This window comes from Pantherophis guttatus, chromosome 2, assembly GCF_059756535.1.
Source record: "Pantherophis guttatus breed Tessera chromosome 2, ASM5975653v1, whole genome shotgun sequence".
Lineage (NCBI taxonomy): Eukaryota > Metazoa > Chordata > Lepidosauria > Squamata > Colubridae > Pantherophis > Pantherophis guttatus.
In genome coordinates this window covers 150,277,662-150,292,716 of record NC_142064.1, presented here as the reverse complement: position 1 = coordinate 150,292,716, position 15,055 = coordinate 150,277,662, and the positions used below count along the sequence as shown (strand labels likewise).

The 15,055-nt window shown below is 35.5% G+C and overlaps 1 protein-coding gene across 1 annotated transcript in view; it reads right to left on the bottom strand.

Moving 5' to 3' along the window:
* The window catches only part of LOC148115377 (ABC-type organic anion transporter ABCA8-like), a 68,512-nt gene extending 53,838 nt beyond the window's left edge, over positions 1-14,674 (bottom strand). Inside the window, exons 1-6 of the mRNA XM_087887028.1 lie at positions 14,538-14,674; positions 7,457-7,572; positions 6,182-6,383; positions 5,084-5,260; positions 1,376-1,476; positions 665-891 (exon numbers count right to left, since the gene is read on the bottom strand). Of these exons, the coding sequence (XP_087743154.1) occupies positions 665-891; positions 1,376-1,476; positions 5,084-5,260; positions 6,182-6,383; positions 7,457-7,572; positions 14,538-14,580 (866 nt within the window). The 5' untranslated portion in view covers positions 14,581-14,674. The remainder of the gene's footprint in view (positions 1-664; positions 892-1,375; positions 1,477-5,083; positions 5,261-6,181; positions 6,384-7,456; positions 7,573-14,537) is intronic.
* Between the last annotated feature and the right edge of the window lie 381 nt (positions 14,675-15,055).

The following is a 15,055-nucleotide window of genomic DNA, read 5'->3' as shown; positions in this document are numbered from 1 at the left end:
ATGATCTTTCCCGGTGGCTGACCTGTTTGGGGGAATATCTTGCCTGAGATAATGGTGTCCCCAACTTATTGACCTTCAAGAAGGCTCTACTGTTTTTCCCCTTATGAGCGCTAACAGTGGTAGATTTAACTTATACATAGGTTTTATTATTTATGATGGCTTTATGTTTAAAGACTTGAAACTTTTTCTTTTGTGGAAAAGTAGGCAACCTTGAGGCTTAAAATAGGTAGAATATAGTTATTTCTATAAATAAATAAATAAATAACACTGTTTAGCATAAAAACCAGAAACAGACACAGTATGTTGTACGTGTGATTGCAGTGCCCTTCAAAGTTGGGTAATTAACCAAAGTATTTTGTAAATTTGCAAATGGGAATATTTAGTTATATTTAATTAAGTTGCAGAATGGCTAGCCAGAACAGCCATTTATATAAAGAGGAAACAAGGACCTGAGTGGTGACACCATCAGTCACATAAGTATTTAGAGGTCCAAAGGAAATAGAACTTAACATGGAGCTACTATTTACAGCACCAGCTCCATGATCAGAGCTTCGTTAAATTCTCTGCTGAGCTTTCCAGCTGGCATGGATTCATTCATTTCTTTCTCATAAAACCTGCTGGATCCATCTGAGAAAAAGAGACTACAGACAATTTCGTAGCTCACCAGAATGCTGCATCTCGTAGTCCCATTGTCTTCATCATCTCCTTTAATTTCCGTTTCTCTCTTGAAACAGTTAGTGCCAAGAAATACATAAATGGAGCAAAACACAGTGATAAGGTCCAGACGAACACACCATTTTCTAATTCATATTCTATTGTAATAGAAGGTGATTTCATACGGACGCCATTGATAGAAGTCATTTCTTCCCAAACAGAGTGATTGGTGATCCTCTAGAAGAAAAGACATTGAAATTACTGATAACTTATTCCATAGGTGATTTACCATGCCACCTGGACAATTACATTATAAAGGAAAAAACGATTGAATTACTTAAAAGTGTGTACTCACACACTCACATACACATACACACTGACCTGATACAGGAACCTAACAATGATGTTAATATTGGAATCAAGAAGAGGACATACAGTACTTAGGAAAAGGAAAGCACTTGAGTACACTCTGAGTAGATTAGAATGAGCTCTATTCTACAGCCCAGGGAGATCCAGAGGCAGTGAGTAGGATAAACATCAGCCGGTTAATAATAATAACTTTATTGTCATTGTATGGGTATACACATACAAAATTCACTTAACACCCAAAAATCAAAATATATAAAACTGCAAACAAAATGAAAGAAAAAGAGTCGTTCAAACCAAACTGAGAAAATGTCACTGCCACTGCTGTAGATAAAAGTAAGGCATATCCACTTACTTCAATAAGTGCACTGTCGATGCTAGATTGCAGTGAGACAAAGCCTTGAGTCCAGTATATTGGATTTTCACAATAATTTGAGGAAAAGTTGAAACATGTATCTATAAAAAAGAAGAGCAGATTTTTACAATATTATATGTTCAATCTTATAAATTAACAGTCCCTATTAACTGGGGAAATGTTGGGATTTGATTGAACTGGATGATCTCCAGGAAAATGATTCACTGCATTGAGGCCTTGAAGAAAACAGCCCATGAGAAAGGCTTGAGAAGCATCAGATTTCCCTCTCTTCTAAGAGCAAAGAGACAGAAGAACTTTGCTTTGCTTTTTACCAATGTCTTTGACTTCTTCAGGCATTTGAAGTACTGGAGCCAATGAAAATTATCTTACACAAAAGTAGGACAATATAACTTGCTGACATCTTAAACAATACTCAGCGTAATACATCATCCTATCTAAAGTCAAGAAAAAATGGGAGCTGTTTCTAATTCTTATTTCCATTGAACTATTCCTTGATTTGAAGACTCTAATTTAAATGCTGTCATTATTGAACTGGGTCAGACATATTACGTGACCATATTTTCTTGAAAAAAAATAAATCTGAAAGATGTCCATAAGTATAAAGAAAATTATTTTTTTCTGTTTATAGCTTGGCTTTACAAAGGAAAATTCAAGAGCGAACCAAGAAAATAAATAATTAAATCAAATTAATCTAAGGATCAGATTTCTGAAACAGGACAATCTACATGGTTCACTGTAAACATATTACATATGTGCTTAGTTTATTGGTACCACATTCAATTTACTTATATATTTTTCCTGATATATACAACTCTCATGTTCATTTAACAAGATGGACAGAAATTTGTTCTTAGCCATTTTTAGCTCCTTTGACAAACATTCATTCCTTGCCACAGACAACAAGCTAGCCCCTGCCTTCCAATCAGCATTTTCACTTTATTATAATTATTTCAATTAATAAGCCAACTAACCACAAAGCAACTCAAGGTGACATAGAAAAATAGATAAAACAAAATAGAGACCAATAGTAATAATGAAAGAACAATGCACCACCCTGAGGAAACATAAAAAGTATTAAAATACCACATATTTGGTGCAAGTTTTATAAATCACCCAAACTGAGATCTTGTCGATAGAGTCAAGTTAGTAGAGCGTTATTAACAGATCCTCTCCATTTGTTTTTCCATCTTTAGTAAACATTCTACCAAAGCACACAAATTCATTTACTTGCTTTATTTTTTGCAATTTATTTACAACTTGTCAATTTCATTTCCTTTTCCATGTGAACCCTAATAATCTTGAGGTTTGATACATTAATTTCAGACAAATGCTCTTTATTGCTTTTTAAATTTTAAATTTGTCTTATAAATTGGGGTGTTTTAAATTTGTTTTCTGGGCCAAAAGATTTAATGTATTTTAAATGGTTTTAACGTTTGTATTATATGTATTTTATTTTCTGGCTGTTCACCGCCCTGAGTCTTTCGGGAGTAGGGTGGTATATAAATTTAATAAATAAAATAAAATAAAATAAAATTGCTATTATGCAGTCTGTCTAACATTCAGTGAAAATAATTCAAGTTCTCAGTCAATAATGTAGCATCTCCTTCATACATTCACATCTGCATCCAATATGCTTCAACACCACAGCAAGCATTCCTTGCAGCCTAATTCTAATCATTCCATAGGATACTTCTTAACTTCCAAAATACCTTTTTTATTTTGTCAAATTGTTCTCCATTTTCTCTGCCTATTATAATCATAACTATTTCCTCTTTTCTTTGTCTATATTCTTTGCAATTTGTTTCTTCTCTTTACAGATTACACAGTATTTTTCCCTCATTCTCATATCTCTAGTACTTTGTAACATAATTCTCCTTACTGTGTTCCAAGTAGCTACTATCAGTCTTGATTTATCTCTTTTTGCACCATTCATTCTGTTGGATGATCAATCTTAACCCTAATCCTAAAACTTAATCAAATAAGACTTCTCTCCTGCAGTCATTCTCCTTTTGCTTTTTTCTTTCTTTAGTATTTCTTTTTAAAAAAATTTTTTTATTAGTTTTACCACAACAACACAACGCAACACAACATACAAAATACAAACACATGATATGTGTTTCTTTTTACATATCAGTTTTGTTCCTCTTACTTTCTACTATATACATTCCCCATTTTTCCCATCCTTTATTATCATTATCATCCCTTTATTTTTAATTTTCTTCATTTGCAATATTTTGCGCATTTGTCACCTTCTTCTCTCCATCGTTTATTCACATTTACTTTCCCTAATCTCGAGCCAATCATACCACTTAGTCCATACTTGATAATATTCTGTATCTTCCTTTTCTTTTATTTCTTCTGTTAATTTATCCATCTCTGCACAGTCCAGGATTTTCTTAATTATTTCTTCTTCTGTTGGGATCTTTTCACTTTTTCAGGACTGTGTGTAGACTATCCTTGCCGCTGTAATTATATGCAGAATCAAATATCTAATTTCTTTTACTGTAAGTTCTGTTCAATATCCCCAGTAAAAACGTTTCTGGTTTCCAATCCACATTATAGCCAATTATCTCTTCTATCCAACTTCTAATTTTAATCCAATATTTTTTCGCATTGGGACATGTCCACCAGAGATGATAATATGTTCTGGAGACTTTTTTACATTTCCAACAATTTGGAGAACAGTTTGGAGACATTTTTAGCAAGTTGTACTGGTGTGAAGTGCCATCTGTAGAACATTTTTAACTGGTTTTCCTTGAATGCTGTTGAAAGAGTCACTTTAATATTTACTTCCCACCATTTTCCCCATTTCTCTAATTCTATATTTAGCCAAAATGTTTGGCCCATCTAATCATGGTATCTTTAACTACCTCTTCTTCCATTTTATACCTCAGATATTGGTATACTGTATATTACTAATTAATTTTATCTCTGTTCCATGAATAATTTTATCTAAGAATAAATCAGCTCAGATCAAACAAACTGATACCTACTTAACAATACCAACAGCTATCCAACAGGACACACTTTAGACACTTTTTTAAAAAAAAAAATCCAAGCAAATTTCTTCAGCTACAATGGATCCTTAGTTTGCTGGCTTGGTATGATCTTGTTCATTGCTTTTTCAATATACCAGAATCATCGCACAAATAAGAGCATGATTTGTTTCTCACTCATTGTAATACACAAGGAATTAGGAGAAAGCAGGATTTTGTTCTGTCCCATGTGGTCTTCTGAGGGGTGATACCCTGAATTCGTAACACAGATTGCATTGTTACACCTCCAATAAATAAGCATGAAAATAGTGTCACTTTAAATCTGCACATATATGTATGTACATCCCTGTAAATGAAAATTATAGTGTCATTCGAAAAATGAAATGTTGTAAACCATGTTGAAAGTGTACACACACACACACATACACGCTATATATTATATATATGCAAATATATAATAGCATAAGAACATCTGATGCTATATTTGCATTTGACTTACATGTAAACCTGTGTTTTTCAGTTTGGGCAACTTTTAAGATGTATGGAGTTTAACTCCCAGAATTCCTCAGCCACTTATGCTGAGCAGAATTCTGGGAGTTGAAATCCTCACATCATAAAGTTGCCAAGGATGAAAAACACTTCTATAGATGTATGAAAATCTAGACTGAAACACACAGCCATCTTGAATTACCTATATAAGCAAATTCTTTGTGTGGTGTAATTGTTCTGTAGCTAGGAAATCGGAGTCGATAGGAAATTTCATCTTGAAATACAACTCCAAAAATATGTAAGTCAAAGTCCTGCAGTGATGCCCTGGCCTTCTCATCTTTCATAGTCTTCTCATCTTCCATCACTTTCGTCTCGATACCTTTAGCATAGAAATCATGTCAGTAAGTGAAATCCTACATAGGACAGGGAAAGAGAAATGTCTTTGCATGCTCATGTTTTATTAGCTGTATCAGTTAACCATTTCAAGGGTTATTATCAAAAATTTGGCCAAAAGAATATTTTAAAAAGTAGGCTGATATTTAATCTTGTAGTCTGAACTCTGTTAATACCTAAGTTAAATAAAAGGAGATAAGCAAGCAGAAATGCATGATTGAAGGGTCAAAGCCTTTTCATTCATCTATTTGATAGATATCTTGATCTCAAAAGCATCTCCATGCATAACATATTGGCTGGATTGATCCATCATATTAATCTTCAAAAAACCCACCAAATTGTTTAATTTTTGCTTCTCATATAAGAAGAACAGGGCTATAGCCATCTGAAAGCAGATTTTATTGTCAGATTATACGAAATCAGTTGATCACAATATATAAAGAACATTACAGACAAACCACAGGTAGTATGATATATGAACTCAGTCATAAATCATATATCAGTGATATTTATTTATTTTTATTCTGCCTTTATTATTTTCATAAGTTACTCAAGGCAGCAAACATATCTCATAGTCCTTCCTCCTCCTATTTTCCTCCACAACACTAACCTGTGAGGTGTGTTGGATTGAGAGAAAGAGTGACTGGCCCAGAGTCACCCAGATCCTTTCATGCCTAAAGCACGACTAGAACTCAGAGTCACCTGGCTTTTAGCCTGGGGCCTTAACCATTAGACCTAACTGGCTCTCTTGCTCACTTTGTCTAAATAACATATGCTCTTTTAACAGCATTGGAGAATACCTGCAATCATTTTTCTATAATTACCAAACTCAATCAAAACAAGCCCAGTTGAAATTACGGTAACATCTATTGAAGTCTTGGAAAACATTTAAACAGATACTTTATACCTTTTAGTGGAGAGAGTGTTTCTATTTTCTTCATTATTTCTCTTGACATCTTAGTATTTGGAGCATACAAAAGTTTAACTCCGGTAATATTAAATGAAGGATTTCCGAGGAGAGCATGAGGTATTTCACCAGCCTCCTCAAATAAAAACCCATGTGCTGATAACAGTATTATACTGAAGAGAACCAGGGAACAAAACCATTCCTGGAAATATGAAATAAGTCCAAGTTATTAACACCCATTACAGTATTTTGGAATGATTGCAGCAAGGCAATTCTATTTTGAACCATAGGCATAACATTTGGGATCTAAACTAATGAAAATATAGCAAAAGAGAATCTAGGAGGGTGGACCTTGAAATATTGCATACATGCGCACTCTCACCTCATGCATGTATGCACCTATATGTGTGAGTATTGGCATCACACCCTACAGAAGCACATATAAAATATGCATGGGGAGAAGTTGCAATGCCAGTGAGGAAGTTCTGTTTAGCCACACATTTAGTCTTAACCCCAAAAGGCATCTTGAATGCAGCAGACTGGCTAATGGCAGATGGGAGGAAACTTTTAAAAATGCTTTTAGAACCACCTTTATTCCTAAAGTGTTACAATTTTAATTTTGAGACTGAAAATATTAGTCTTAAAAAAAACTCCATTTTCTATATATTGCACAGACAGGAAAGCACTTAAATGGATGGTGTGTGCTCTCTTTTTGGTTATAACAAGAAATGTTAGCAACTCAAGAAAGTTGCTAAAATTCCTTTAGCAAGAAGTTAAAGATCTTTTAACTTGTCCTTTCTTAAACTTATTTATTGGACTTTTTGGGCTTCACATGTACAAACTGATATTTTTTCTTCTGTCTTTGTATCCTGGAAGTCCTCCAAATGTGAGGCCATCCCTGCTATGTCAGTGTGCAGTCAAGTATTGTCGTCTGTTTCTAAGCTGAAGCTGAACCCATTCCATCTTATTCTGTACCCTTGTCTCGCATAAAATGTTCTTGAGACATCATAGACCATTAGCAAAGTCGGTTGCTGATAGGGAACCAAAAAATCAGAAGCACATGAGTACCTTCCCCTTTTTCCAAAATCAGTTATATTCATCAAGTTGTACAATAAATACAACACAAATAGTCTTTAGTCCAATATTTGACATTAGATTCACAACTTTTATAATTTAGAAATAGAGAAAGGAAACCAGAAGAAAAGAAATCTCAACGGGGAATAGGGGTTGGGAAGAGGGGTTGCACTGAAGTGAAAGTTGCTTCTTGGTACTTGCCTGAAAACTCTGCATTCTCATCCTCCATTTCAGAATTATATTTTTCCACAAGAGTGCAGCAGTCTGTTGACACAGGCTTCTTTTTCGCACGTACTCCATCTGCATGGTAAGGCTTGCTTGAAATAAAAAAGAAATCCACTAAGAAATCTTAACATCAAGCAAGCTGCAGTGGGAGGCACAGGTTAAACATTACAATCCCCCTCCTTTCCCTGCTTATGGGGTCATGTTCTGTGCATCTATTTATTTCCTAAACAGATCAATAAAGGTTAAAGCCACGCAGGGTTTTGACTTAGAATTGTTTGACCAAGAGTATTTGAGCATGCCACTTTTTCCTTAGCTAAATACAATAGAATAGAGTGACGAAAAACATAAAACAATCAAATCTCTGTATAGAATTCCCATCTATTCCACTGCACTTAGTAGCATTTCCAGGTGTCCAAGTAGAAGTCTATATTAACATCCAACGATGCAGAAAGCAATTTATCCATAATCTTTAGACTGCCAATGAAAAAAAAATGTTCTAAGAAACTTCAGTAAATATCTTTCTTTTAACATAATTTAATTTGACACAGCTTTACTCAGAAGCAGGATCCACTTCAACAAGATAAATCCAGGCAAAGCATATGCAGATTGAGTCAAACTGAATTTATAGTAGCTTTCAATGAGTTAAATTGCGTAATGCTTGAAATCTAAATAATATTCTGCATAACTGGATTATTGTTTTCATGCAGCCAGTAGAAAACAACACAGAAATCCTTACCTTAAACGATTTGAACAAGAAATGGAGGAAAGGAATTAAAGATAGCTCCAGAATCAAACCAATGTCCATCTGGAATGTTATTTGTTTGGGAGGAAAAGGCTACAACAGCTTACTATTTTTTTTTCATGACTTCATTCCTTCAATTCATTAACCCAGCAAAAAAGCCACAGTCTTTCACAATACTTTGGTGTTCTTATTTTCCCTCCCCCCATTTTTCCTTCTCAGGACAGCTGAACAGATTTCTTTGTTTTGAAGGTTTCATCAGTGTTCATACAGCTGTATCTCTGAAAAAGAACTTAAGTTATATTCCAGAGTTCAAGAGAGACAAAGAACTTATTAACATTTATATTTTTTTCTGCACCTAGCTGAAAAATATGCATTTTTAAAGACACAAATCTGGAAATGAGATTAAGAAGTGTAGGTTTTGTTGTCTTTGGAGTTTTAGCCCTAGCATTAGGTAGATCAGTGTTTCTCAAACTTGGCAACTTTAAGATATGTGGACTTTCTTTTAGAGCTGAAGCCCTACTATTAGGTAGAGCAGTGTTTCTCAAATTTGGCAACTGGGAATTCTGGGAGTTGAAGTCCACGCACTTTAAAATTGCCAAGTTTGAGAAAACGTGAAGTAGAGTGAACAACCTGCATAACTTAGCAGATGCTGAACAGAGATTGAGGTAGGTATCATATGGGTTTTTCTTGAGACATTCGGTTTTCAGTGTGATAAGGATTCTTACATGGCATTAACGTGGTCCAACTGATTGGCTCAGCTACTTATGTTCTCTCAGTGTTTCACACTGGATAGAACAATCAGTCGGGAAGAGACAAGACTTCTTGGGCTAGATTTGTGTCTCAGTCTGCATTTGCTTAAACAAACAATAAGGTAGGTTTCAGCACAGAAATAAGAGAATGGGGGAAGCTCTGTGTGTGCCATGCAATTTATAATAGTCCACCAAAGATAGCTTTTTCATCAGATCTGTGTTATTGGCCAGGGTAGAAGTGGGGGGGGGGGGGAATCAACTGCTCAGTTTTGTATAAGAAATATCACAATGTTTTCTGCTGTATAGTAGTTTGAGCCGGCTTTGCTGGTGCACTGTGTTGATTTCAACAACTTTGCAATATTGATGAAAAATACAACTTTTAATCAACAAGACCCTCAAGATTGATAAAGTAGCTTGACACTTTCTCATACTTTCATGGGGAATAAAATTTTGTTAATGAAAAATTGATCTTTGCTCATTAGGGGTTTGTTTTGCAGCCAGAAATCTAATTGGACCCCAATCCATATACAAACTCCAATGGATTTCTCATTATTCTAAAGAGTTCCTCTTATTAGACTGTTTTTGCAGTCAGGACCATATTCACTCTCAATAAGTTCCAGGTTTACATTTCTAACAGAATGAATAGTTTTGTGTTTGCCAGTATATTGTTAAAATTACAATGGTAGATGAATGTCGTACTGGGCTGAAGCCTCCACAGGGGGCTTCAAATGATGAAAGCAGCATTATACCCTTTCATTGTTCCTCGTTTTTGTTGTCACAACAAGATGTCACACTTCTGCACGAATGGGTCAGAGCTTGAATTGCAAAGCTACTTTTGTTGCTTTGACGAAAGCATCAAATCCTGCACAGATCCTGATGCTAGCAAACTTCCAAGGCCAATCTAATAAACATCTCAGTTCTAATTGAGTATCCATAGGACTGAGTAAAATGGCTTAGCTTTGTCCTAGTGAAATGCTTTGTATGACATGGGTAATGAAGGTGACTTCAAGAAAGTATTTCAGAAAACCTTGAAGAAGCTATCTAAGAGGATGGCCCATCCTTGAGATCCACAGAGGTCCAGCATTGTGTCTTGCAAAATTGATGGGGTTTTTTGGTAATGTATGCTGAGTTATAATATCTCCAATGTTCCTTTTCAACTATGCAGTCACTATGAACCAAAAGTTCTTTTGGTTCAATTTTCAAAACAAATTATGAAACAGGATTGGCCAGTGAACTGCAACATCCCCCAAAACAACCAAATTCTCGGTTTATAATGGTATCTAAATGAATTTGCTCCTTCTACAGATGCAGGATCATCCTGACCTTGACTGACAGGAAGAATGCTATTATGTCTAAAGACAACCCCTCTACTAAATCCCCCCTCCTACTTTCCCACACATGAGAAGGTGGCAGCATGGAAGCTTCCAGCCTAATATGGCTTCCAAAGCTGACACAAAGTATAATAAGTATTTGTTTTTACTGTCTGTTGCTAGCCATAATTCCTGCCCATTCAGCCTTTTTTTTAAATCTGCTAGGATTTGTCAAATTGTTTGGTCTAACAAGGCAATATATTTGGCTCAGATTTACAGCATAGCAATAGTGGGGAGGAGGGATTTTATTAAATGGAACACAGTTGCAAACATATACAGAGTAAAGGTTATCTTGCATCCTTTCTGCCTTTCAGAAACCTTGAAAAATAATTAAAGTTATGCCAACCCATTGCAAATAAAAGAGTTGAGATAGCGGTTGATTTTATCTTTCAAGGGTGGCTCAATCATTCACAGGGACAATGATTGTAGCTCTGAAATGGTATATAGGAGAAAGGCTAAGACAAATCTGGACAAAACACAAAAGGGTGGAAACATCACACAGTCATACAACCATGCAAACCCATCCACCAAAAGGCTGAATGAAAGAAAATTATTGATAATAATTGGATCACAAGAACAAACTATTCAATACCAGATGAAGTAAGACCAGGTTGCTCACTGGGAAGCTATGTGTAGCTATGAAGCTACACTTTACTTAGTTTGGAGACATCATATGAAGGCAAGGGTCACTGGAGGAAACCTTGATGTTTGGAAAAATCAAATGCAATTGAAAGTAATTACAAAAAAAGAGGCCAAGAGAAGACAAGCTCACTTGGTACAGTGGTGGTATTCAGCTGGTTCTAATCGGTTCGGGCGAACTGGTAGTGGGTGGGTGGCTGTCCACCCGCCCCGGCCCTATGCTGTCCTATTAAGCCACGTTTTCTAAGCCACATTTTGGTGCGCTGTGAACTGGTGGTAAAATTATGTGAAACTCACCTCTGACTTGATACTTAGTCAAAATTACTCTCAGTAAAAATTGAATTAATTTAGGGTACATATATTTATGAAATAGGAAGTAAGATATAAATAATTCCACTGATTATTTATCCTTCAGACCAGGCAATATCGCAATACTGTAAGGTACTTTTTGATAAATTTAAGTATCCACACTCTAATCAGAATGCCATCATTCCATGTAGCAAGCACAGAAGTGAATGATATGAGGAGGCTTCAAAGAAGGTTACGTACGAGTGACCAGATGGTCAGAGATTGTTCTAGCATAGGACCCTTCTTTGTTTAAGGCTTTGATGTCACAGAAGTGGCACCTCTTTACATCAGGAAATGATAGTACAGACAGGCTGTTCAGAAGTCAGAAATCAATTCAAGAGACCCTGTTTAGATGGCTATTTCAGAGAGATATCAGAAATCTGTTTGGCTATATTTAAAAGAATGGTATATTCTTTCAATTTCCACTTCATTAAAATCCCCCTTTTTTTTCATAAAACTTGAAAGCAATACAAAAACAAATATTTTCCTCGCAATTGCAAAATATTCAAATATTGCAGTACAGATCAGTATGCACTGTTTTAAGCAGACAGGAGATTTCCGAAATGGCAGGGAAGGATCAGTTTCCATATATTTTGAGTTTTAAAAACATTAAGATATTTGCAGAAAGACTTTAGAAAGTGACTTAGTCACTTCACAGTAACAGTTAAATCTTTCCAATTTGGTGTCTGGAAGAGGGATTTCACACTACATTTTATTATAATACATTTTATTCAAACCAATTGCCTGTCCCAAAGAAAGGCTGTACTGATCAAGATTTAAGCACTGTATAAAAACTTACACCACTTATACCTGCTTGATTTAGTCCTTGCTTGAAAACCAATCTGCTTTTCTTCCCCTATGCATGCACTATCTATGGCTTTCTCTATCCATTCCCTTGAGATGATGCCTCCCCATAATTTTGAAGCTAACTTAGCTCCTTGTCTAAGGGCACATTTTATCATGGAAGATTTTTCTTCTCAAGAGACTCATAGGAAGCTGGGACCAAAATGTTCAAGATTTAACAGTAGAGCCTCTACTGAATTGTCCATTTTTTACTTCTTCACCCAATGCTGTTTAAATCAAATATGGCAATGCAAAATATATGCTAAAACATTTGCAACAGATAATCTGGGACAATAAACAATGGGGTGGGAGTAGGCAAAGATTCATATGGTTCCAGACCTACAGCTGTTACGGAAGTCATTAAAAACATGGCTGTGCTCCCAGCCCTGGGATTAGCATGGATGTCAAGTCTGTTAGTTTTTGAAGATTTGATCTGTTTGGGTGTTTCTCTCTTCCAGATGCATATGTGTGTTTTAATTATTTAGTTTTCTGTTTCTTTGTCTCTATTGTAATCTCCCCTAGGAACTTGTGGAAGTTGTGTGATCTCCAAGTCGAATAAGTAAATAAACAGTCTCAAGTGGTTATTTTAGAAATCTGCTAGGAAAAATGCCAGCGTTCGTGAATCATACTCATTTCTGGAAAGTTCACTAGAACTCACTGGACATCAGCGTTAGAGAGGCAATCAAGTGCTTCACCTTTTGCCACAATACTTCTAAAGTGATCATTTATGAGCTTATTTGCCTATCTCGATCTAATAAAGAAATTAAGTAACCAAAAAACATAGCGTTGAGCAAGATAGCAATGAAGATTCTCAGTCATCTAGGTAGAGTTGTCTGGAAGTTGAGTCATGGCAATTGGATTTCTTTTCTTGTAGGTTCAAAACATTTCGCTACTTATCCAAGTAGAACTGAAGAAGCTACTTGGATAAGCAGCAAAATATTTTGAGCCAGTCTAGTGGCCATGACTCAACTTCCAGATGATTGACTTTATGGATTAATTTTTGCAAGACCATTGTGAATGAACCTCTATAGACGCCCAGTATTATTACCCATGCCTTGTGGTTCATTACTTATAATTTTCAATACTTATAATTTTCAAAGAAACTCTGTTTGCTTCTTACCTTTATTATTTTTATAAATAACTCAAGACAGTGAACACACCTAATACTCCTTCTATTTTCCCTACAATAACAATCCTATGAAAAGAATTGGGCTTATTGAGAGTGACTGGCCCAAAGTCAGCCAGCTGACTTTCATGGTTAAGGTGTCACTAGTATCTTGGTTAGATATTAGAAGAGCTCTTTAACCACTTCCAGAGATCATGTTGTTTTCAACACACTAACCTTACCTTGCTATCTTACTTTATTGCTACATCTCCTGTCAAGCATTCATTGCTACACTTAGGCAATTTCTACTGACAAACCATATGGGAAGCTCAAGGTACGTATTTTAGGAACTTTTGAACTGTGACTCCACTCCTCTTTCATAGAATAATGAGCATTAAATCAGGGTTTTAATGCATCATTTATATCAGTTATACAGTATAATTACACAAATAAAATGAAACCAGATGAACAGACATTCAGATTCCACAGATTACTTCCCTCAAAGTTTCATTAAATCATGATTTTCATAGTTGAATCAAAGTCCAGCAGGAAGTTAAGTAAAGAAGCCATAACTTACTACTTGAGCTGCATTATAAAACCATATATCTGTCCATAGTCTTCCACCAATGTTTCAAGGGATTAGGTGATCACAGTGTTGAGGTTAATAATATATGGCAGAGTTCCAAAGGTAAAACTCAGGTAGTAGTCAAGTCTAGATCAGAGTTCAAGTAGGTGCAAAATACAACTAAATGACTCAAGTTGTTTTAGTAAGACTCCATCAATTGAAGAACTCTTAAATATCTCACCCTTTGTAATTCTTCACCCAAGGCTTCCCAAACTCTGGTGAGCATTCTCTTCATGCCACTTCTCATAGAAATTTACTTTCAAGCAACACTAATTTGGCCTGGACTTTTACAGAACAAAAAGGGAAGAGATCAAATGCAAGAATGAAAGGAATCAAATGGCTCAGACAGCCCAATTGTTCTTAATGGTGCTATCAGATGTGTAGCAACCTTTAACATCTGTCCATCTGTATCTGACTCACAAAACACTGAACTTACTTTTCTGGTCAATCCACCTGCTAAGGTCTTTATTATTTTTTTAAATGACCTTTGAGTTCTACAGCACAAGCTATTCTAAAAGCAAAGTAGAAATGACAATGCTTGATCTATTTCTTATATTACAACCGCAAACAAACACATAAAGAAAATAAAGAGCATGGTACTGTAATAGCAGATCATATCAGAAAGCAGTAAAATACCTTGTGGTAGGGATTTCATGATTGAAAGGATATTTTTGCCCATACCAATTCATGGCCATAAGAGCAGCATCCAGCATTATTCCTTTCATATCTGCATAAATCTCCAGATGTTTTTCTGACGATAGGACAGTAGCCAAGAAAGCAGCAACATTTTCTTCTGTTACATCTGTATTCGCCCTCATCATCTGCCCTGTTCCAAGCATGTGTGGTATAAGAATCTTATTTAATTTTGTCCATTTTAAGAATATTTTTGAAGTGTCAGAGATGTGACAAAGAATGTCTGTCTTTTCATACCAAGTAAGTAAATGAGAACTCAGCCTGAGAAAGAGAAGGAGACCTAGCATAACGCAAGAAGACATAGGCTGTATCCACTATCAAACTGCAACTGTTACCTAGAAAAAAAAAATCAGAAATGAAACCAGGGTGACTTCAAAGGTCCAATAAACCCTGAAGCTAAATAAACAAAAAGCAAACAACCAAACCATTTGATTGATGCCAGAGATATTATCACAATACAG